This window comes from Fonsecaea pedrosoi, assembly GCF_000835455.1.
Source record: "Fonsecaea pedrosoi CBS 271.37 unplaced genomic scaffold supercont1.1, whole genome shotgun sequence".
In the NCBI taxonomy this organism is placed as follows: domain Eukaryota; kingdom Fungi; phylum Ascomycota; class Eurotiomycetes; order Chaetothyriales; family Herpotrichiellaceae; genus Fonsecaea; species Fonsecaea pedrosoi.
In genome coordinates, this window is record NW_013550615.1 from 554,307 (window position 1) to 577,896 (window position 23,590).

A 23,590-nucleotide genomic window follows, 5' to 3' on the forward strand; every position below is an offset into this window, starting at 1 on the left:
AGCGAGACTGCGCATTCGGGGCTCACGCCTCACACCCTGTGACCGAGGTTTAAGATGTTGAACATGGTGATCCACAAGTGCCAGAACATTAGGTAGTAAGGACTGAGGTAGCAAGATACTGAAATGCGCTATTCTATCCTCCCATCCAGGTATAGAGTCTATGTCTCAAAAAGTACAACCGCGTTACCCCGACCACTGTGATTCTAGCCCTCGGTGCCTCTATAACTTGGCCTGCTTCGGGCTCGGGAAGACTGCTTTATCGTGCACACACGTAACACAGAGCTTGTTATTCACGTAGATCTTGCCCACAATGTTTGCCGTGTTCCTCCCGGCAGCTTGAACCTCACAGTCCACAATCGCCTTGCTGCCCATCGGGACTGGCCGCAAATAGCTCATGGTGATCGTCCTGCTGACATGTCCACCATCTAGGAACCCGGGGCGCGCGATCGTCAGGAGCGCCGTACTCGTCAGATTATCCAGCAGCGTCGCCGAGGCGCCACCGTGCAAGTTGCCAGATTTGTTGCACAACTCCGACCCGACATCCAGACTCCATTTCACAAAGTTGGGTTGCGCATCGAGAAGTTCCAGGTTGGCGTTTCGAAGTGAGTGCGTGTCAAAACCGAAGTATTCCGGGTCGTCAAGGACTTCTTTTTCGAGACGAAGGACCCGGTCGCGGAGCGGTAGAGCGAGGAAGTCCTCGACCTGGAAGACTTTGATGTGGTGGCTTACTTTGCTGGCTTCTGACATGATGGCGAGTGGAAAACAGAATTACTGGAGACTTGAATGATGCTGTTTATTCCAATTGTCGTTGGTTGGCTGCTCAAATTTTCGGACAAAGTAATTGTATATCAATTTCGGTTTCTGTATTTCTTGGACTTGGAGGTGGAATACAAATCGGAGTGTTCGAAGCTGAAAGAGCTAGTCCTTGGAGACTATCTATAAGACTTCTATGAGGCAGTCAGCCGCAAAAGAAATGGACGTCAGCGAGGATGTTGGTTACGGTTGGGTGTAGAAAATGGGAATTTGATGAGATCGTCCTCAGTTGCCGAGGCACGCGAGGTTCACTCCTTTTAGCTTCAGCACGTGGTGATAACGATAAAGGGAGGCAAGCCGCCAATTCGAGCATCGCCATCGCAGTCAGCCTCCCTTCTGTCCCCCCGCTCTAAGTAACGAGTTGAACAGCCATTGGCCCAAGGGGATGCATGATTACAGTGCTAACTAGTCCATCCCCAAAATGTTTGATCGCCAACCGACTGACTATCACGGCAATGTGTGAAGATGTTAGACGCGCGCTTTGGACCCCGGACGTATGCAACCTAAGGATAGTGAGGCTGATGCGCATTCCAGTCCCCATCACGGACAACACGAGTATTAAAGCCAACGTTGCCTGTCCTTCATCTCCACTCCGTGGGATCCATCTCGTTTCAGCTTCTCAGCCGATCATTGACGCTTCTGTAGACCCCTCGTCTTGAATATGGTGTTATTGGAAGGGTGGTACCATTGTCAAGACGATGGACGAGGACGAAAATGTCGATAACGCTACCGCTGCCGAGAACAACAAACAATCCAGACGGGAGCGGCTAAAGGGAGCCCTCTCCCGCACCAAGAGCAAGTTCAAGAAGCACACAAGTGACACAAATGAAGAGAGGGATCTTCCGGATGACGTGAACGAGTTTTTGGCTGCAGGCAGGACATCTCTCTCGAGCGGACCACGGCCAGTAGATAGTCTTCAGCATCCTCAACGCACCCCTGCCACCTCGAACCTTGACCAGAGCTCGCCGGTTTCTACCAGACCATCGACGTCTGAATCATTCACGAATCCCTCCGCCCCCCAACGCTCACCGAAGAAGGTCTCTGTCCCAAGAATAGACGTCACAAATTCTCAACGCTGGCCTCGAGCTCAACCCATTGGAACTACCGAACAGGATATCAACGACTTCCTGCGTCCTGAATACCAAGGGCGCAGTCAATCAGTCAGCTCCTTCTCCAATAAGCCGAAGCGCAAGGGACGTGGTAGAGGACTCAGCGTCTCCTTCATCGAAGCCCCCCCTGTCATTATTGGCGAGGGCGGAGATGATGCGCCTACACCTCCAGTTGAGATCTCAAAGGCCAGACAACGAGCCCGATCTGCCTCGCCGATGCCCAACCGCGGGCAATCTCAGTCGCGTGACCACTCGGGAAGTCCTACGAACGGGGCCTACGCTCTACGAAATGCACCCCTCCCTCATCCACCACGTCAGGGTGGTCAACCCCCAGACATCTTGCGGCCTCGGATGCTACAAAGAGTACAGACAGGGAACTTCTCGGGCAGCAGAGGGGCATCTGCGTTGGATAAAGAGTTTGAAATGACACTTCGTCTGGGGTCAAATGCAGTCAACTCTCCGGTCAGCCCGGGAGAATCACCTAATACTCCGGAGCTCCATGCTCCGAAACCAGTACGGGTGATCCACCCGCCACCACCAGTGCTGGAAGAACCCATACAGTCACATATCGTCAAGAAGGAGATTCAGAGTACGGATCTGCGCAAACAGTTCAGAGAAGGGGATGCCTTACGTATGCATCTCGATACGGAAACGCCAGATGTCGTCGACAGCATCGCTGGTGATGGGGCAGTTAGGGGTGGGATCCAGCCTGATGAGCAAAGGCCTTCCAAATGGATTTGAAAACGATCTCTGTTGGCTTCTAAAGTGCTCTACGTCTATGAAATGAAGATCTAGCTAGATGTCCCGTTGACTGCGGTCAGCGCCTTGAAACCCTGGATCAGGTCATCGAGCAGGTCCTTTTCGTCTTCAATGCCGATGCTGACCCTCAGGAGATCCTTTTCCACTGTTGAATCGGTCATTGTCCTCCATTCAATCAAGCTCTCGATCCCACCTAAACTGGTCGCGTGATGGAAGAGATGGAGCTTGCTAGGCAATGCCCTCGCGAACTCCTGCGATTTCAAAACGATAGAAAATACCGGGCCATAGCCGTTGGGCATTTGTTTCTTCAGCCAAGTCTTGTAATCCTTGGTTTGCAGACTCGCATGATCCACCTTTTTGACGACGGACTTGATGATCTCCGCGTCAGAGAGAGACAGGCCTGTGCCGACAGTGTGACCCGTCAGAGCGCCGTCAAGGGCATCAACTATCCTTCTCGCCGATTCACTCTGCTTCATGACTCGGAGTTCCAGGGTTCGAATACTCCTCACACCAAGCCAACCTTCCAAACCGCCCATCACGGAGCCCAGATACACCCGATCCTGCAGCATCTTGGGTATCCACTCCTTCTGCTTCACAGCCAAGACACCACACAGTAAATCGGAGTGGCCACCAAAGTACTTTGTACCTGAATGCATGACGATATCCGCACCGTGCTTGAAGGGATCCTGTAGGGGCGGCGGCGCAAACGTGGAGTCTACGCTGAGGTATGCACCTCGTGAATGCGCAATGTCCGCGTAATGTTGTATATCAAAGGCCAACCCTGTCGGATTGACCGGTGTTTCCAGATGCAAAAGGTCCCCCTCTTGTAAATCTTCCGGTTTGCAGTCCAGCGGCAGGAGCTGCAGTCCAGAAAGCCTTTGGTGGAGTCTCAACACCCCATGGCATCCATGGTATCCTGCACCAATAGCCACTCTCTTTGGGTTCAGAAACGTGATCAGTGCATTGAATGCAGCGAGCCCAGAAGAATATGTCAAGCAAGGGTTCTTCAGCAGCACACCTAGGATCGTCTCCAAGCGTGATGTACTGGGTGTCGTATGGCGGGAGTAGTTATGTTCCGTGGGCTCAAAGATAGGTTCCGATCTTTCATGATATGGGCGCAGTTGCGCAGGGTCGTTGTCATAACGAAAGGTCGTGGAGACGTGAATAGGAGGGGCGACATCGTGGACCACGTTGAGAGGGTCGTCGGCATGGATGGCAAGGGTGGAAGGAGAGAGCGACGTCAAGTCAAAATGTTCAGATAGATCTTCAACTGCTGGTGACTGGGCGGGGCGCGCGGGTTGAGGGTTTTCGGAAGAAGTGTCCCCATCAAGAGGCAAGGTCCCGTTGGTGGTGACCATGTCTAGGGGATGCGTATGAGATGTTACGACCCGACTCTAGGGGGATCTTGAAATAACAGTGTTCAGTGAAAATGAATGTTCAAAATCGGCGCCCTCCCAATGACATGGACAAATTATGGGTGGATTAGTTACGATAGCTGCGGGGAAGCCCGTATCCCACCAGCTCACTCCCACTAACCCTGCATGCCCTGGTGGCCTTGGCCATTGAACTCCTGCTAGCCCCTTACTTGAAGTGATTGAACTGGATACAAGAAAGTTCGTCCTGCTGTGAGAAGGTGGTACGGTAAGCCATATTATATTCTATCATGGCTGGCAGTGATCGCCAGGAACGAAGGATATTTAAAGGAAGCCTTCCCTAATCATCACCTGCGGCGCTGGGCAGGTCCAAATAATAGTTGCTGGTTAGTCACCCACCTGAGTGCCCCCCTCCATCCTTTGTGTTACACAACATGCTCTCATGAACAAGCTTGTCAAATGCTCTCAAAAGGCCTGTGCCAATCAAGCATGATCACGAGGCACACAAATTTGCCAGTAGTGCTAAGCTTGTGTCCTTAAATACCTTGTGTCTCTGTTGGCTGGGCACAGGACTTCATATCTTCCCAAAGTATCGCCCCAACAATGGAGGTATTCATTGCGAATCTTGACTCAAGGTTCACCAGAGACAAGTTGAGAGAGTCCCTGACCCCAATCCTCTCCGAATTTCAAATCTATGTCTTCGAAGTCCGGAAAGCGATCGGGAAGACATTCGCGACTCTCACCATTCCAGATGCTCTCAAAGCACGGAGCCTTTTGTCCAAAGCACGTGCTTGCCCAAATCTCCTCTTATCTCCATCTGGGCGACCTGCAGTGTTCGATGTGAGTCGTAGACGGGCAGATCCTCACTGGCTGCGTGTGCTGCACAAGGAAGAGAAGGACCGTCAGAGCCTCCAAGCATGGCAGAAGTCTTCGAAGCTGGCCCCAGAAGCCCTAGAAGGCGAAAACGACAGGGATCTGAAAATCACGACACTGCGCTGCGGCCGATGGGAGGCAGCAACTGGAAAGACTACATTCGTGCCTTATTTCGAGGTCCATACAGATGGCAAGCTGACAAGGGATACACGAGCACTGGTGGTACAAGTTACCGCCACACCTTCCAAGCGCCACGATCTAGTCATGGACCTGTACTCCATCCTCGCTCTGGCTGTATCACCGGGGAAATCCTACAGTACTTTGACCATCACCCTGGAAACTGCCCCAAAAATCTACGAGCATGACGCCCCTGCAGCGACTCCCGACCTATCTGAGTTGTTTGAAGCTTTACTCCTACACTCGCAACCTCCCAGGAGGTTTCGTGAGTGCACGTTACCAGGCTCTGATTCTGGCGTCGTCGGCAGCTGCCTGACATACAGCATGGTCGTGTTAACAGGAGCTGCTAACCTGCAACGCCGCGTCAAGGCAATGACTTACCATCGTTTTCCTATCACAAATCTGCCAGCCACTTCTCCCCCTTTCCGACGAGCCAGCTTCTCAAGACAATTGTCCAGTCTGAATTCACATGTTGCAGCACTAGATTGCTCTTTCGCATGGAGGTTTCAAATACACGGATTGTGGGCCAACGGCGTCCTCTCTCCAGCAGACGTCCAGTCCCTCCTGCCCGCGATGAGTGACTTGGTAGCTCGGTCAGGTGAACAGACAATGATTTCGGTTGTGCGACGACTTAATCTGCAACTCTTTCATAACGATGCCACCAATGACCAGAAAAACAGCGCTCTGAACATTGCGTTAAACAGTCTTCAACAGGACGCGAATCCTTTCCTTGATTGCGATACCGCGCAAAGTTCCTCGCAAGACATGGTGTCGACTCACCGCGTCACTGTCACCCCTACTGGCATATACCTGTATGGTCCAGAGCTCATCACGTCGAACCGTGTCTTGCGACAATACCGCACACATTCTGACTGCTTTCTCCGGGTTCTATTTTCCGAGGAGGATGGATCACGCATCGAGTTTGATCGGGACACTTCCAATGAGCGAGTCCTGCAGGGCCGTTTCAAGTCAATTCTTCGTAATGGCTTGGACATTGCCAAAGAACACTTTGACTTCCTCGGTTTCTCGCACTCGTCCTTGCGGTCACAAACATGTTGGTTCATGCGACCTTTTGTGCATGATGGCTCTTTGCTATTTGCAAAAGACCTCATCAGCAAGCTTGGAGACTTCAGCGTGATCAGGTGTCCGGCCAAATGTGCGGCACGAATTGGTCAGGCATTCTCTGAGACCAAATCGGCTATACGGGTGCATCCGGACATCGTCCGAGTGGACCCTGACGTCAAGTTTGGACGATATTTGTTCACGGATGGTTGTGGTACAGTTTCAAGGACCACCTGGAAACGGCTGAGGGGAAATGTGTCGGCCGGCGATCAACCTACTTCCTACCAGATTAGGTACAAGGGTGAGCTAAGGTGAGCCAAAGTGGTCGAATGGCCTTTGCTAACTGCTTGTCAGGTGCCAAAGGAATGCTTACAGTCGACACGCGCCTGGAGGGAGACCAGATACATCTACGAGAATCAATGGTCAAGTTCACAGGTAGCCCATCCAACGAGATTGAAATCTGCGGCTCTAATCTTCGGCCACTCCCTTTCAAGCTGAACCGCCAAATTATCAAAATCCTGGAGGACCTTGGGGTTCCTGACTCGGCTTTTGAAAGGCTGCAAGAACAGGCTATGCAGCGACTACGTCTCAGCGCCTCCTCCAGATCTGTTGCTCTCGCCTTTATCAACGAACACCTCTCCGATGGTAATAGCGGGTTGCCCACGCTTCTCAAATATCTAGATTGCATTGGCGTTGATGCCACGGGGGACAGCTTTTTGAGGGATATCCTGGGAGCACTATTACAAGTCCAGCTCCGAGAGATCAAATATCGGAGTCGCATCCTGGTCCCAGAAGCTCTCACGCTCTACGGGATCAGCGACGAAACTGGTTGGCTTGAGGAAGGCGAGGTCTTTGTGACCTTTTTGGATAAGAAGACCGGAAGCCATTCCTGCTTGAGTGGACGTGTGGCTGTCACGCGGTCACCTGCTCTACATCCTGGCGACGTGCAACTTGTTCAAGCCGTGGCACCACCTGACGAGTCTCCACTCTGGAACCTCCACAACAGCATTGTCTTCAGCCAGCGGGGTACTCGCGACCTACCCAGTATGTTGAGTGGCGGCGACCTAGATGGTGATCTCTTCAACGTCATCTACGACGATGAGCTCTTGCCCAAGAAGACTGTCATTCCCGCTGCATATCTGCCAGTGGTGCCTATGAACATTGGCCGGGCAGTCACTGCCGACGACATGGCAGGGTTCTTTGTTGACTTTATGCAAAATGACCAACTTGGGAGGATCGCCAGTCTCCACCAAGTCTTCGCTGACCTTGACGGCACCCTCTCAGACAAGTGCCTCCTGCTTGCCGAGTTACATTCCAACGCCGTGGACTTTTCCAAGAGTGGCGTCCCTGTGGACACCAAGCGGATCCCGCGAGGCCCCGAGTATAGACCTGACTTTATGGCTCCAAGTGCAAGTATCAAGGTCGAGCAAGGGATCAAAAGACCCGAAGAAGAGACACCTATGCCAGACGGCCGCCAGCGCTATCGCTACTACGAGTCGGATCGCATTTTGGGTCGTTTGTATCGAGCCGTGAACGAGGATGCCTTCTTTGACGACCTCGAGGACGATACCTCCTCGCTATTCAGCAACCCTGCTACCGATGAAGTATTGAGAGATGTTTGCGACTGGGTGGAGAATCATCTCGGCTTCTCCCGTATTGAGACCTTTTTTGCAGCCGCGAGGGAAGTGAGAGACTAGTAAGTTTTGTATGGATGACGCTAGGCTAAGCTAACATGGGCGAGTTATGAATCGATGTTGACGGACATAATGTCTTCATATGCAGTTCGGCGCACGGAGCAATTGACCGAGAAAGAAGTGTTCATCGGCAAGATCTTGGGTCGCTCTGGAGCAGCAACCAAACGCCAACGGGAGCAATCCGATTACATGAAGTTGCAATTCAATCACGAACTTCGGCAAATCAAGTCACGAATGGAGGTCTTGACTATGGATGACGGTGATTCTGGGTTTGTTTGCCTCGCTGCTGCCTGTCTTGATCTGGCCGTGCATGAGACTGCAAATCGTAACATCAAGTTGCGCAGCTTTGGGTGGTTTGCCGCAGGCTTATGTGTGCCCGAAATTGTGAAAGAGACAGAAAGCGTCCTGAGTGCGTGACCGGTTTTCCGTCGATCTTTCAGGTGTGATGAATTGTGAAGGGCAATGAAATGATCCAGCGAAAGAATGATGTCTTAGTCTACGAAGAAGACTTCACCTAATCGAGTCTCAGTGGGCTTGACCTGGAAGACAGGATTTGGGAATCTTGTCAAGAGGCCAGAAGATCTCGGTATTTCCTAGTGATAATGATAATGAATGCTTACGAAGAACAGTCTGCGGGATCATTGTAATTGAACCGACAAGGATACAGATCCAACCAGCAAAAGGGGACTACTACTGAACAGGGCATCTGGTGACAAAATTACTCGATGGTCAGAAGTTCATATTATCCAAATTGGTCCTTGAGTGGATTTGCTTGTGAAGGACGAGATCAAGTTGTTACTTATCGAGGACATTGTTTCTCTACGATGAACAACGTGGGATATACCGAGTACACTAAAGACTGAGAATCCCCTTGTCTACGAAGCCTTGCTGGAGACCCGATCCTCCTTGATCATGGCCGCGCCCTTCTCTCCAATCGCGTAGACGGTCGCCATGGGGAACGCGCTCGGCTGCATAGGCAGCACGCTGGCGTCGACGACCCGCAGTCCCCGCACGGGACCTTTGACCCGTAGCCGGTCGTCGACGACTTTGCCCAGTGCGCACGTCCCCAGCGGATGGTTGATCAACGTCCCGGCCTCGCGCACAATCTCCCGGGCCACGGAGGGGTTTTGCAGGTCGACTCCCTCAGCAGGGTACACACGGCGCTTGACACGCGGGCGGAGATGCGGCGAAGTGAACACACGGTCGGCGAGGGCGAGGCCCGCGGCGAGGACGTCGACGTCGGCCGGGTGCGAGAGGAGGCCGTAGTCGATCCGCGGTGGGGCGAACGGGTCTGCGGACGTGATGTGCACGGAGCCCCTGGAGGCCGGGTACATGAGGACGGTTTGCAGGGAGATGCAAGGGTTTGTCGACGGTGGATTTGGGGATGATGAGAATGCCGCCGGCGGCGGCGGCGGCGGACCGGGCATGAACTTGGACATGTCGGCGTTGCCGTTGCGAGTGTCGCAAAACGCCGCGATGAGGATGTACTGGATCGCCGAGGCGGTGGGCGAGGCGAGCCGCGACGCGAGGATTCTTGCCTGTCGGGAATCGATCTCTGGCGCGGGCAATGACGGTGACGAGGACGAAATGGGTGGGAGAGAGGCCAGCGACGACACGGTTCGTTCCAGCGTGCTCGCGCTCACCAGCCCCGCGTACGACGTGAACCCGTTCAGCCCGGGGCTGTTGGCCAGGAGACCCTCGCGCGACGTGGCGTACAGCGCCTGCTGCGCGGGCAGGAACGTCGGGTCCGTGTAGATGCTGTCGAGGCTGGTTTCCCCATCGGCGAGCTCGTAGCTCACGTTGGTCATGATCTGCTCCTGCGCGTTGGCGCCCACGTGCGGATTCTCGACTTGTGGAGTCACGCCCGCCGCGCGCAGGATCGACGCGTCGCCGATCCCAGAGAGCTCTAGGAGTTGCGGTGTCTGAATCGCACCGGCACAGAGGATGACTTCGGCTTTGGCGCGGACGGTATGTACGGGGGTGTGACGGCCCGCATGGGCAAATTCCACGCCTCGCGCGATCTTCCATGTGGAGTCGCCATTGTCTTGTTCTAATATGACCTTGGTGGCTGTGGCTTCCGTCAGGATCTTCAGGTTGGTGCGTTGCAAGATTGGCGCAATGTACCCCGTCGCCGCGTAGCTGCGCGTGCCCTTGTTGACGCTGCGGTCGATGGCGTTCAAGTACCCAAACCAACCCTGGTGGTCACCCGAGTCTGAGTACGGCTCCTTGGACAGCGGCAGACCCGACGTCTCCTGCAGTGCGGCAAGGACGGCGTCTTCGGTCGAGGTACGCGCGCTGGCGCACGACGTGTGGATGGGACCCTCGCTGCCGTGCACCGCCGTGTCGATCGGGTAGAACTCTGGCTCGGGCTTGGTCGCGGGGTCGTAGTGCTCGACCCGTCGGTAATAGGGGTACATGTCATCCCACGACCACCCGGTGATGCCCAGCTCTTTCATCTCGTCCCAATCGCGTCGCGACGGGTACGTGTAGGCCATGAAGTTGATGGCGCTGGAGCCTCCGAGGACTTTGCCGCGTGTGACATGGTAAGATCTGTTGTTGTTGGCGGTCTGCACGTTCACGGAGGCTTAGGTTAGTTCGTCGACTTCTTCAACCCCTTCATGTTCAGAGACAATACATACCTGAGGCACCGTCGTAAAGTCCCACGCGTACGTTGGATTTCTTAGAAGGAACGCCAGCGTCCCCGGCGTCTCGACCAGGGGATCTCCCAGACGGTTCTGGCCGGCTTCAAGGACGCCCACGCGGACGTTGGGGTCCTCGCTCAACCGCGCTGCCACCACTGCACCGGCAGTCCCACCGCCCACGATGACATAGTCAAAGTCGTTGGCAAGGAAGTCCTCGAGGGAGCAAAAGACTCCCGTCCCCGGCCCCGCGTTTGTAGATGTTTGTTGGGTTTGTTCGGATCTCATTGTCATCAGCGGTCATCCAACTAGAGCTTCCTCCAGGATGCTGGTGATGACATACATGCTCCAGGCCTGCGAGCAAGTGTGCAGTTTTATATCCTTCCATTATTCAAGGCATCTCACGAGGTGGGTAGTGCGCGCGCAGTGGAGTCGGCAAGGCTCAGTCACAGCTGGTTTCAGCATGGTACGTGGTGTAGCATCGACCATGTCATAGGTACCACAGGCAGGTAAGCAGTGTGCCTAAGGGTAAACGTTAAGGGGTAAGGTAAGCAAGCCTTGGGTCTGAGTCCAGAAACGCTGGTGAAGAGGGACAAATGGATGCTGTGATTGCGAGTTTGGACCCACGGAGACCCGCGATGAGGCTGTCCGTCGGGGAAGTTTTGACAATCTGATGCGTTTTTGCCATCTCATCAGGCGTGACAAAGACAAGGAGCACCAGTATGGGTGCCAGCTGGGTGCCAGTAGACCAGATCGTGCTGACTACCAAGAAAAGACAGTCTGTGCGGGTCTGGTTTGACTTTTTATTCATTGTGGGCCCCCGACTTGGATGGAGGATTTGCAGCTAAAACGACCATGTCTCGACACGTGAACAAGTGAATTTGTCAATGCAATTTTGACAAGGCTCAGGTGCCGTTATCGGGCTACTCGTGGCAGTAAATAACGGTCCTCAAGGATTTCGTTAGTCAGCCCCTTCACAACTCTGTCTGCGAGGTACCTACTTAGCCACTCGTTATATCCTCACTCTGCCCCCAAAACCTACTGTAGTCCCACCCACCCCTAAGCAAAGTGCTTCTGCGGACCGCACAAGCCGTGTCAGGGACTAAGGAACGAGTATGTATGCAGACTTAAAGGGCATGTAGGAGCATTAGAGTACTCGGTACTCGGTATATACCCGTCGACGGTACTTGGAAAAAAAGCGACCAAGTTGTTTCCCCCGTATGAGGTTCATCCACCTTCCTCTTTGGACATCTACCTAGGCCCCTGCAGGACATGTTACTGGCTCCACAACTCATATTATATTATGCCACTACTACCGAGAACTACTCCTTACTTGCCTTACTCGTCCTTAGGCCAATCACGATTCCATTTTCCCATTCACCCATCAATCCTTCCACCTACCCAGCCACCTCTCCGCCGCTCGTCCTTGTACATACCTGCACACGTACATACGAGTACCTACTCGAAGGAGTATATGGCGGTCCATTTCCGCAGATATTACATATACATGACAAAAACATCGCATTACTCAGCTTGGACAGTTGCTCATTACACAAGTGCAAACAAGACTCCCGTTATGTATAAGCCGTACTGGTCGTGAACCGATTTATTTGTTCGCGACTCCTTGGACCCTGTCAGGTCAGCAAGCCTTTCCGACAGTCCATATATCTCTCACACATATACTCGGTACACCCTAAGCTGTGCTTCACTTATGCACGTGATGGAGCATTACGCAAGCCACGACAGAATGCGGAGGATTGTGCTCGAGCAAACGTCCGACAAAGACTCCAACTTCTCGGGCTTAAATCTTGAGGTTTACACGAAAAACACTCATGGAGAGACGCCTCGGCTGGATCTGCTTGTCAATCGTGGGGGACGATCGGCTGGAATTGCCACTCCAACCCGGTCGAGATTTAGCTTTAATGAAGAAACCCTCCAGTGGTTTCTCGTATCCTGACCTCTCAACCTCTCAAGCAAGGGGCCGCTTCCCTATCACAGCGGTCTCATGACCGCTTCCCATCAACGATGCGAAAGCCTTTACGACGGAGATGTGAATTCCGTTATTCCACCAGGACCCCATAACACTCTATCCTGAGGCTAGGCACTCTTATTTTTCACGGAGATGATGATAACGGAGGCTTATATTCCGATCTATGGATTTCCACCACGTTAAATTTGTGACAACACATGCCCCTGCTTCAGGTTTGATATTACCAAAATCGGGAATCAAATTTGACAGAGACTTCGACAGCGCTTTACCAGTCACACCATGGCAATCGAGGCGGCAACCAACGGCGTCCACGAGACGTCAAAAAATGGTGCCGAGAATGGGACAAAATCTGCCTACCAGTATTCGTCTCATTATATGTGGAAACCAAGGCCGATTCGAATCATTGTCGTTGGCTGTGGTGTATCGGGAATTGCGGCCGTCAAGATCTTCAAGGAGAGATTCCCGGGAAAGCCAGTTGAGCTGGTCATTTACGAGAAGAATGCAGGAGTTGCGGGAACGTGGTTTGAGAATCGCTATCCAGGGTATGTTCTTCCATGTCACAAGCCAACTCTCCGGCCGCTGACATGTATGGAGCTGTTCGTGTGACGTGCCATCGCATGCCTATTCGTTTTCTTGGGAGGGAAACCCGTACTGGTCCCGCGCATATGTGGACTGGAAAGAGCTGCTAGAGTACTTCACCGGCAGAGCCAAGGCATATGGGGTGTATGACTTTGTGCATCTCGAGCATCGAGTCTCAAAGGCCGTGTGGAACGACTTCACTGGACAATGGGAGGTAGAGATCGACAACTTGAAGACAGGGGAGAAGATTGTGGACAAAGGGGAAGTTCTAGTCAATGCGACCGGGTTTCTAAAGTAGGTGAGAGCTTCAATTTTCCAAAGGGCTACGGGATTAACACCCTCTCAGCAACTGGAAGTGGCCCGACATTCCGGGTCTGCAATCTTTCAAAGGTGTTCTCGCCCACTCGGCACACTACGATACATCTCTCAAGCTGGACGACAGAGTCGTCGGCGTCATAGGCTCTGGATCCTCGGCCATTCAGATCGTGCCTCAAGCCCAGCGAGGTGAGTATGTGGCATCGGATCATGTCCTAGTATGTAATGGCTGACCAAGGTGCCTGTCACAGTGGCAAAACATTTGTATTCGTTCCACAGGTCCCCTACATGGATTACTCCCGAACTCGTTGCTGAACTCGCCCCACAAGGAAGAGAAACAGTCTTCACCAGAGAGCAGCAGGAGGCATGGGCAAATGATCCTGATGGATTTCTCCGGCATCGAAAAAGAGCCGAGAGCACCATGAATCACTTTTTCGATATCCAGGTCAAGAACTCGTCTTTACAGAAGCAAGCGGCGGAGGAAACGAGGAGGCAGATGATAGACCAGTTGAGCAAGAAAAAGGAACTTATTCCCAAGCTCGTGCCCGAGTTCGCGTTGGGGTGCCGCCGGTGAGCATACTCCGTTCCTCGAAATCCACGGAGACTAACGTGATGGATAGGATCACTCCCGGACACGGCTACCTTGAGGCATTGTGCTCAGACAATGTCACGGTCCAGACCGAGGAAATTCGAGAAGTCGTCCCGGACGGCCTCATCCTCGACGATGGTACGCACATCAAGTTGGACGTTCTCATCTGTGCCACTGGCTTCAACACCTCGTTCTGCCCGCCATTCACTTTGGTAGGCGAGGGCGGCCAAGTGATAAATGAAATCTGGAAAGACGAGCCTCGCTCATATCTAGGATTTGGTGCTGCAGGATTTCCTAATTACTTTAGTTCGTCCGTTTCCAACACGACACATTGTCCAGCGATACTGACCGGGATACAACTACAGTCACGAGCGGACCTAACTCCCCGACGGCCAATGGCGCCCTAATCCCATGTTTCGAGTTTTGCTTGAGGTTTGCATACAATGCTGCTGAGAAGCTCATGACCGAGAACATCAAGTCCATCACTCCAAAGCAGGAGGCAGTGGACGATTTCCAAGAGCACAAAGATTCTGTCATGAAAGACCTTGTGTGGACTTCGTCGTGCCGATCATGGTTCGTTGTTTCTTTTCTACCCTCTCCAGAACATGGAGGCAATGATAAAAAACGGGCACTTCTAACTACCTGGTGGCTCTAGGTACAAGAATGGAACGATAGACGGTACGGTATGGGGCCCTTGGCCTGGTTCGGCCGTGCATTTCCTTGAACTCATCACCACCCCACGCTGGGAGGACTTCAACTTCAAGTATCGATCATCCAATCGCTTCGAGTTCCTGGGCCGGGGACGCACTGCTCGAGAACTCGAGGGCGGTGATCTCGCGTGGTACTTGGACCAGCCCGGCGCCTCGGATGCCGCGAGAAAAGAGATTGTGCACGTCAACGACCCAATAATGGCGTCGGATCCTGAGGAGTCCATAGTGGCCGGGGAAGAATAGTCTTGTACCAGGTCGTCGTGATTGCGGTATAGTGACCAGTGTGATGCTGTTTGGTTGTGTATCAGATCTGCAATGCAATAGATGTCAGTGAACGTGGAAGATATCGCCGGTAGGCAGCTATGGGTATTGGGTCACCAAGGGTCGTGTTTCTGGGTTTGAAAACAAAACCTACTTTTGCGTCAGCCTCGGCAGCGCCAAAGACAAAATATCATAGGTCAGTTAAGCTAGGCATTTGTACGGCATTTCCGGCGTGCATACTTCCGGCGCGAGAGACCTTTGAGCGTGGAGGGCCGGAAACTTTGATGATGCCGTGGTGGATTGAATCCAGGGCTTGTGGTCCATGTACGTCTTGCTGTAAACCCCTTAAACTAGTATGCACTTTTTGCCTCTGTCAATAGACAAATCATCCTCAATACCTTGAAGTGAGATCTCCAGGTCACATACATATCCTGTCCAGCCTTTCTCTCCCTCTAAGAAAAACTTGATTGAGGATGGGTTCTTGCGCTACAAGCCGAGGACCGTTCCGGGGAAAAGTTGCCATAGTCACAGGAGGATCAAGAGGTAGAGAAAAGAGACAAAGACATAAGCAATGACAGCGCTGACGACCGAATCCAGGCATTGGGGCAGCTGTTGTGAGAAGCCTGGCAGCCCGAGGCGCGGACGTCTGTTTCAACTATACATCGGAGTCGTCCATCACCAAGAGCGAGACCCTGGTGGCCGAGATACAGGCAGAGTACGGCACGAGGGCTGTTTGCGTTCGAGCCGATCTTGGACAACCAGACGCTGGGGATAAAATCGTCGAAGCCGCCAGAAGGTCTCTCACCCGGCCAGAGGCTGGTCGGTTCCAAATCGACATTGTCGTCAACAACGCGGGAGTCTGTCCGGCGGATCTCCTGCCGGATATCACCACAAAGAGCTTCTATGATTCCTATGCCATCAATGTCCTTGGACCTATCCTCGTTATGCAGGCGGTTCTACCATACCTGCCCCATGACCGATCCGGGCGGGTCATCAACATCTCTTCCATCTCGGCCACCATCGGCACTCTCGGACACACTGTCTACGGAGGCACGAAAGCCGCACTCGACGCCATGACGAGAACGTGGTCGCGTGAACTGGCCGAGCGAGCGACCGTCAACGCCCTCAACGTGGGCCCCGTGCTGACCGACATGCAACCGGTCCCGTACGTGGCGGAAAAGGTGGCCCTCATGAACACGATGACACCGCTGGGGCCCATCCGCGACACGGACACTGACGAGATGAAGGCCATTGCAAAGTCATTCAATGGTCGCGTTGCCTATGATTACGAGATTGGGGACGCTGTGGCCCTGCACTGTATGCCCGAGGCGCGATGGACGACAGGCATGATCATCGGCGTGAATGGTGGGTTTGACTTTATCCGGTGATCGCTATGGGCAGCAGCAGCAGCAGCAGCAGTGCAGAGATAGATGCTCACAGTCCCATTGTATATGGAGAAGCTGATATGGTACTTTTGAGGACCGGAGAACTATTGTAGATCTGATCAGAAAGCCCATCTCGGCTGCGAGCTCGGGGTACTCTGATACTAGTGCTGCTACATGTGTACCAAGTCTTGAGAAAGCAAATCGAAATCATAGTCTGCCCTTCACATGACCTACAAAGGACGCCCAAGTTACTTGGTAGTCGTGGTAGTCGATGAAACTTCCTTGGCCAGACTCGCCAATGGGTGGCCAAGAAGCACAGGCTCGCTTAGTGGTTCCCCGGATTTGGCCCAAAACTCGACATGCTGGCCCCCCCCCCCCCCACCTTTTCCCGCCTTTTGTTCCGAGGGCAATGCCGCCTCGCCGCCCTGGCCGCTTCACCAAGGCCTCTCACCTTGAGGCAACTACCCTCGTCTTCTTTTCCAACCTTCGTTATAGCGAAACTGGACAACTGAAGCAGTACGTACGCCATACACCATGATTCGAAGTGAAAGATCTCAATCCATGTCCTATCGAAGGAATGCCTCGTTGGCATGTATGGGGTGCAGGAAGCGGAAGATCAAAGTACCACAAACAAGCATGTGTACACATGGTATTCTTCTCCCAAACTGACTTGTACAAAAGTGCGACGAAGTCCGCCCGACTTGCTCAAACTGTCGCAACCACGGTGATGTTTGCGCCTTTGGCTCAGACCGTCGAAAGTGGGTTTTGTTCCTGTCTGTGGTTTTTGTTTTGCTCCCTTGCGCCGCCCCTGACTTGCTTCCACAGAAGTGCCACAAAGCGTAAGGATTTGGGCCTTCTGGTGTCCAGGTTGAATGGCTTGGAGGCTCTTGTCGCCGAGCAGCGTGCTCTCATGATCAACTACGATGTCCCCGGTCACTCTACCTCGACCGACGCATTGCACCCTTTTCTCCCCTCGACGACGGGAATACTACAGGATCCTGAAGTGGATCGGCATCAACCTCAACATCCACCGCAGAACCAGGGTGAAGATGGCCTTCCGAACGATGCCATTGCTCAATTGGATCAGATCAGCTTTCCCGTCAGCCGGCCGTCCGAACCCAGTCCGGACTGGGCATACTTGAACTTTTCTGCAGACGACTACTCCTTCGAGACCGACCAGATGGACTTTCCCGCCCCGAGTATATCCACCGACGAAGAGTCCTCGCCGTCCACGATGATTGTCGCCCCTTCCCCGGAAGACGCGTCTTCTGAAGAGGGCGAGGACCCAGACTCTGAGCTGACTCAGGAGCTCTCAACTCGAATGGGCCGACTTCAAATGGCCGAGGACGGCAATATGCGCTACTACGGTGCGACTAGCAACATGCATCTGTTGCGGAACGGACTGCAGTCGCTCTTCAAGCCCTTTACTCAGTCGGTCCGAGCCAACGGGCAGGACGCCCTCGTACGAGCTGGTCTCGTTTGGGCGTGCCATCCAGCCTACGAGCAGCACTTGACCGACGTTTTCTTCACCTGGCACGCTCCGTTGTTGAATGAGGTAGACCAGGATGTATACCTGAGGGAAAAGCAGCGTTATGAGGCGGGAATCAACACGCCGTTCTTTTCTCCAACACTTCAGAACGCCATGTATGTATATCACACTTTCCATGGGTCACAATTTCCAGCCCCGTTTTTGCAGCTATTTTGACTTACGCGGGGAAGGATCTAACCAAATGTTATCTTGCAGATACTGCGTTGCCACCACATATGCGACGTGGACACCTCCGACCATCAAAGACGACCCAGCGCAGTTCTTCGCCCGTCGAACCAAAGTGTTGCTCGACATCGAGATGGACTGCCCAGCCATGGCGACCGTCCAAGCCATCCTAGTCATTTCATCATACGAGGCTTCCAGTGGTCGAGATTCGCGTGGTACGTATCAGTGTCTCCCTCTTCTGTCAGTAAGAGCTCTTTCGGCTGATACGCAAGTCAGGGTGGATGTACTCGGGTAAGCATCAGAAATTGGCTCTGCGACTGATTGGAAAATGAACTGAAAGCTCCGACCCAGGCCAGGCAGTTCAGATGGTCACCGATCTTGGTCTACATTTGAATCTCGAGGTGGAGACGGACGACGACGAGGCCAAAGACGAGCTTGTGAAGCTCCGGCGCGCCATATTCTGGAGCGTCTATTCCGTCGACACGTACGTGCAACAGATCGAAACTGACTCGCGCTCTGATTGTATCATGGCTGGTTTTCCCTTTTGTTTTTTTTTTGTTTTTTTTTTGTTTTTCCCTGACGAGCTTGACACAGGCTTTGGAGCTCCTACATTGGACGACCCAGTTTGATGCACAAGCTCGAAAGCAACGTGCCACTTCCAGAGATCAAACCGAATCAAACCCCGGGGTTGGGTTCCTTCTCCGCAAACCAGAATGCCGCCATTACCTATGTTCCTCGATACATGGCCGAGTTGACCATGAAGATCGGCAAGATAACAGATACATTGTGAGGAGATTCTCCTGTTGCTCTCCTCCCCAAGATTTCTGCGCGCTCTAACGAAACCGCGCGGATAGATATACCGGGAAACGGATCTGCGCTGAAGAGGCTCGTGTTTTCGTCGATTCCATGTCCCAGGAGTTGGTGGAGTGGAAGCAATGCCTCCCACAGCTCCTACAAGTTGACACCAGCTCGATCATGATTGCAGGGTCTACGAGTGACGAATATGCGTCTGCGGCCGTGTTGCAACTCTTGTAAAATTCCGCTTCCTCTATCCTCAATTACACGTGGGTTTATTTGGCTGACACGCGCCCCGTCTCGTATAGAATGTTGTATTATCAAGCCGTCATTCTCCTCCACCGACCATTTCTCGGCGAGTCGCGGAGTTTTAACCCAGAGGGCGTGTCGCCTCCGTCATCGTCCTCGACCTCGACCGAAGTCAGCAGCGGCACATTGCCAGGAAATGCTCCTTTCGCCCGACGACTGTCCCAGTCCCTGCCCCCGCCTGTTGGTCATCGGTCGTCGCACGCCTTCAACTGCACCACGTCGGCGACGCAGATTTGCAAACTGACCATCCTGTTCCGGCAGCTCTTCACGCTCCGCCACGCCCACGCCGAGACGACGCACATCCTCGTCACCGCGGGCCTGATCCACGCGTACAACTGCTGCATCTTCTCGGGCTCCAAGTGCCAGGAGGCGCAGAAGCTGCTGCTGATCTGCATCCAGGCACTGTCCGACATGGGCCAGATGTTTGTCAGCGCGAATCGGGGGCTGGAGGTCCTGTTGTCGCTCAAGCGGAAATGGCAGAACAAGGACTCGGTCTCCAGGGCGCGCAAGTGACGAGTTACACCATGTGCAGTAGCTCTATCAATAGAAGTGACCTGTTTAGTGTGTTTGGGGCTCGGGGAGCTAGTACCACATATATATAATTTCTACGGGAGCGGATTACTCCCGGCTACATTATGCATGATAATATTCATGTCGGTTATCCATCCATCACGGGTGAATGTCAACAAACCCCCCATCTACCACGATGTGCGCCCCGTTGATATAGCTACTATCGTCGCTCAAGAGGAAACTGATGACGCTGGCCTGCTCCTCGGGGAACGACATGCGGCCCAGCATGATGCGGTCCAGGACGGGGCTCTGCTCCGTCTCCGCGGTCCCCGCCACGCCTTGCTGGCCCATGACCTTCTCCAGCAGCGGCGTGTACACCCACCCGGGGCACACGGCGTTGACGCGGATCTGGTCCTTGCCGTAGAACTTGGCGCCGTTCTTGGTGATGCCCAGCACGGCGTGCTTCGCGGGCGTGTACGCCCCGAGGCCCTGCGAGATGAGACCGCACACGGACGAGATGTGGACGATGGAGCCCCTCTGGCCGGGGATAGTCCGGGACGACGATGGGCCCGACAGGCTGATCGGACGGGGCGGTTGGCGTTGCATCTGGGCCGCTTCGTGTTTCTGGCACAGCCAGACGCCCTTGGCGTTGATCGAGTAGACCCTGAATTGTAGTGATGGGGAATCAGCGTCAGCCACATCCAGGACACACAGAGATTGTTCTTGACATGATCCCACTAGCATCTTCCAGAGCAAATCGGTACTCTGTGACTCTCCCAACTTCTCAGAACAATTATTGAGGGTTTAACCCCAAACGCACCGATCAAAGTCCCGAGTCGTGATGCTCTGCTCTTCATCCCACACCGTCTCCGACACCCCCGCGCAGTTGGCCGCGAAATCCAGCCGACCGAACCTCTTGACCGCGGCCTCCACCATGGCTTTTACGTCGTCTTCCTGGGAAACGTCGGTGCGGACGAACACGGCCGCGGCTCCAAAGTCGGTCTCGAGCTTTTTCGCGAGTGCTTCTCCAGCCTTGGTGTCGAGGTCGGCGATGGTGACGTTGACCCCGCGGCTGGCGAGTTTGGTTGCCACGGCTTCACCGATGCCCGATGCGCCTCCGGTCACGATTGCGCTGAGGGACGGCATAGGGGGGAATATGAGGATGTCACGACCTTTTTTTTTCACCGGGTCTTCTGCCAGCAAAATCTGTGAAATGATACACTGACAAGTCCCAGAAAAGGGGGTACTTGCCTTTTACGTGGGTGAAGGGTTGAGTGTCCAATCTATCCAGAGGCCCCGCGCCCCATCAGATCGAGGATGAAAAATTGATCTGGAAGTAAAAGAGAAAGCCACAGCCCTATGGAACCGGAAATCTGGAATTCTCCACGATTCGCTGGGAATGGTGAGCAAGCAAGCATGGAGATATGAGTTTCACTCACTACTCTAATTCAGATGGTAGTCACTTGAATCGTCAGTAAAGTGGAGCCTGAGGAGTCTAGCCTATTTTGGAGAAATGGGAAGTGGGCTCTGGTATTTATCCCCATTCATCAGTTGTCAGTTTCACGTGAATCTTTGCACTCTCTTCACGCGAGTCTCTGATATCTCTCCAACAAGACGAAGCCGCTCGTCCAAGATGTTGAAATCTCGGTGCGTTTGGGTTTTCCTTGATTTCTTATTGAGAAAGTCCCCAGCTCCAACATGCCCCCGCAAACCTTGGGATGTTAGATGCCGTTCCCCATGGGGAAGTGCCCAATGAACAGCGAGCCCGGAAATGCGGAATAGGAAACGGCTTTGGCCCTGACCAATGATAACCATGTCCGCGGAATTCGAGTGGTCGGCTGGCGGAGAAAAAAGCCTGGGAATTTCCGCAAGGGGGTTTGAGGACCCAGCGGCTTTGATACCTGGGGTAATATGCGGGAGAGAAGACTTATTGATATGGCTTGCTACGCGGCTCACGGCTCTTGAAGAAATCTCTGCAAGATTTCTGACGGAAACCATCCTTGTGACAATCACAAATCTATCTGCAAAACAGCGACAATTCCACCATGAGCACAGCAGAGAAGGAAAAGGCCCACGATACTACCTTGGTCGAGGCGGAGCAGCAACACATCGAATCGCCGTCTTCACCATCCTCTGATCTTGTCTCTAATCGGGAAGATGGGGCAGCGGACAAGGTCACCTTCAAGACCTGGTTGGTCGTTTTCGTATGTGTCGATGACCCTGGTAACTCTGCAACGAAATCGATACTGATGGTCAGCCAGGCGCTCTCCATGTCCTATGGCATTTCCTTCTGGCCCGTACCCATCATGGGCACGATCCAAGCGCAGCTGGCGGTGATCTTGAATGACCCACCTCAATCGGCGTGGCTGGGATCCGTGTACAACATTGCAACGTGCATCTCCTTCATGCTCTGTGGTGCCAACAGCGATCTCTTTGGGCGACGATGGTTCCTCATCGGCGGGAACGTCCTGATGGTCGTGGGCTCTGTTGTCGTGGGCTCCGCGAATACCACAGGTGCAGCCATCACAGGGATGGTCATCAGTGGATTTGCCGGCGGGAATTGCCAGATCTCTGCCTTTGCCATCCCCGAATTGTTACCCAACAAATGGCGCCATATCGGGGTTGTCATCGCCGACGCCTTCGTCTACGTCGACGTTATCGCGGGTCCGATCGTTGCTCGGTACGGGCTGGCTGCGGGATCCCCGGGCTGGCGCTGGCTCTTCTACTCGACCGCCTTCGGGAATGGGCTGGTGGCAGTGGCTCTCATCTTGTGGTACTTTCCACCTCGTCATCCTCGTGGAATCCCTTTTGGCCAGGCCTTCCGCGAGCTCGACTATGTTGGAGGCGTCCTGTTCACGGCCGCCGTCTCCCTCATCCTGGTAGGCGTCGTTTATGCGTCATACCTCCCCTCGAACGATGGAAAAGTCATCGGTCCTCTGGTATCGGGATTCGCCACGCTCGTTGCCTTCGCCTGCTGGGAAACGTGGGTGCCCCTGAAGCAGCCACTCACACCCCCTCGCCTCTTCAAACACAACTACGGCCGCTCGTTGTCCGCGCCCATGGTTGTCACATTCTCCGTGACAATTTATTATCTCGGCACGAATGTGATATGGTCGACAATCATCGGGACGATCTTCACCACCCCGTCATCGCCCACCTCGCTCGCGGCAAAATACTCACTGGCCCAAGGCATGGGGGTCTTGGTCGGGGCAATATGTCTCAGCACCATCGGGACAAAGCTGAAGCACTGGAAGTGGAGCCAATGTTTTTGTGTCACCATGATGACCATGTTCGGTGGGCTGTTGGCGCTGACCACCGAGAACACTCGCGCCATGTCCATTGTCTTTTGCTTTTTTTGCGCCACCTTTTACGGCTGGGCCCAATACTTGTCCATCACCTATGTCCAGTTTGGGGCTGAACAAACCGAGTTAGGCATTGCTGGAGGACTTGCGTAAGACTCAATTTTATTACGCGGATTAATTTGTCCCTTCACTAACGGAAAAAATAGGGGCACGGGTCGATACGCTGGTACATCGGTCGCCTCGACTGTTTATGTGACGATTCTTTCCAACGCTGTTTCCAGCAATGGGGTGAAGAAGGTCATTCCTGCAGTGATGCAGGCTGGGGCTTCGCGAGCTCTTGCACAACAGGTTCTGGCTGCCTTGCCCTCGGGGCTGGGTGCTGTTGCAGCTGTTCCTGGTACCACCGACAGCATGGTGGCCGCGGCTGCTCTCGCCTGGAGAGACACGTATGTTGCTGGGGTTCGGACGGTGGCTCTGGCGTCCATCGCTTTCGGCGCGCTTGGAGCCATCACCTGCCTGTTTTTGGAGGACATCACGCCAAAGATGAACGAGAAGATTGAGATTTATCTGGAGAACGACGTGAATGCGGAGAGGAACGTGTATCATTGAGTGAATCTACGTTTGTGATGGGG

At 53.7% G+C, this 23,590-nt stretch overlaps 10 protein-coding genes across 10 annotated transcripts; 6 read left to right on the top strand and 4 right to left on the bottom strand.

Moving 5' to 3' along the window:
- Positions 1–219: 219 nt before the first annotated feature.
- Positions 220–747, bottom strand: Z517_00182 (uncharacterized protein; the record flags this gene model as incomplete). Its single annotated transcript, XM_013433148.1, has 1 exon — positions 220–747. The coding sequence occupies one exon, from the start codon at positions 745–747 to the stop codon at positions 220–222; it is 528 nt and encodes a 175-aa protein (XP_013288602.1).
- A 764-nt stretch (positions 748–1,511) lies between these two features.
- Z517_00183 (uncharacterized protein) lies at positions 1,512–2,663 on the top strand (the record flags this gene model as incomplete). Its single annotated transcript, XM_013433149.1, has 1 exon — positions 1,512–2,663. The coding sequence occupies one exon, from the start codon at positions 1,512–1,514 to the stop codon at positions 2,661–2,663; it is 1,152 nt and encodes a 383-aa protein (XP_013288603.1).
- Positions 2,664–2,713: 50 nt separating this feature from the next.
- Positions 2,714–4,039, bottom strand: Z517_00184 (uncharacterized protein; the record flags this gene model as incomplete). The annotated part of the gene is made up of 1 exon (XM_013433150.1): positions 2,714–4,039. The coding sequence occupies one exon, from the start codon at positions 4,037–4,039 to the stop codon at positions 2,714–2,716; it is 1,326 nt and encodes a 441-aa protein (XP_013288604.1).
- Positions 4,040–4,657: 618 nt separating this feature from the next.
- On the top strand, positions 4,658–8,277 carry Z517_00185 (uncharacterized protein; the record flags this gene model as incomplete). Its single annotated transcript, XM_013433151.1, has 3 exons — positions 4,658–6,467; positions 6,521–7,862; positions 7,908–8,277. The coding sequence occupies 3 exons, from the start codon at positions 4,658–4,660 to the stop codon at positions 8,275–8,277; spliced, it is 3,522 nt and encodes a 1,173-aa protein (XP_013288605.1).
- Positions 8,278–8,735: 458 nt separating this feature from the next.
- Positions 8,736–10,787, bottom strand: Z517_00186 (uncharacterized protein; the record flags this gene model as incomplete). The annotated part of the gene is made up of 2 exons (XM_013433152.1): positions 8,736–10,427; positions 10,500–10,787. 2 exons carry the CDS (start codon positions 10,785–10,787, stop codon positions 8,736–8,738), a joined length of 1,980 nt encoding a protein of 659 aa, XP_013288606.1.
- Positions 10,788–12,768: 1,981 nt separating this feature from the next.
- Z517_00187 (uncharacterized protein) lies at positions 12,769–14,925 on the top strand (the record flags this gene model as incomplete). The annotated part of the gene is made up of 7 exons (XM_013433153.1): positions 12,769–13,031; positions 13,084–13,362; positions 13,415–13,572; positions 13,635–13,953; positions 14,004–14,278; positions 14,338–14,545; positions 14,628–14,925. 7 exons carry the CDS (start codon positions 12,769–12,771, stop codon positions 14,923–14,925), a joined length of 1,800 nt encoding a protein of 599 aa, XP_013288607.1.
- Positions 14,926–15,416: 491 nt separating this feature from the next.
- Z517_00188 (uncharacterized protein) lies at positions 15,417–16,331 on the top strand (the record flags this gene model as incomplete). The annotated part of the gene is made up of 2 exons (XM_013433154.1): positions 15,417–15,486; positions 15,541–16,331. 2 exons carry the CDS (start codon positions 15,417–15,419, stop codon positions 16,329–16,331), a joined length of 861 nt encoding a protein of 286 aa, XP_013288608.1.
- A 724-nt stretch (positions 16,332–17,055) lies between these two features.
- Positions 17,056–19,659, top strand: Z517_00189 (uncharacterized protein; the record flags this gene model as incomplete). Its single annotated transcript, XM_013433155.1, has 6 exons — positions 17,056–17,972; positions 18,073–18,261; positions 18,383–18,526; positions 18,637–18,828; positions 18,897–19,073; positions 19,146–19,659. The coding sequence occupies 6 exons, from the start codon at positions 17,056–17,058 to the stop codon at positions 19,657–19,659; spliced, it is 2,133 nt and encodes a 710-aa protein (XP_013288609.1).
- A 156-nt stretch (positions 19,660–19,815) lies between these two features.
- Positions 19,816–20,802, bottom strand: Z517_00190 (uncharacterized protein; the record flags this gene model as incomplete). Its single annotated transcript, XM_013433156.1, has 2 exons — positions 19,816–20,320; positions 20,477–20,802. The coding sequence occupies 2 exons, from the start codon at positions 20,800–20,802 to the stop codon at positions 19,816–19,818; spliced, it is 831 nt and encodes a 276-aa protein (XP_013288610.1).
- An 899-nt stretch (positions 20,803–21,701) lies between these two features.
- Positions 21,702–23,567, top strand: Z517_00191 (uncharacterized protein; the record flags this gene model as incomplete). The annotated part of the gene is made up of 2 exons (XM_013433157.1): positions 21,702–23,107; positions 23,165–23,567. The coding sequence occupies 2 exons, from the start codon at positions 21,702–21,704 to the stop codon at positions 23,565–23,567; spliced, it is 1,809 nt and encodes a 602-aa protein (XP_013288611.1).
- Positions 23,568–23,590: the final 23 nt, after the last annotated feature.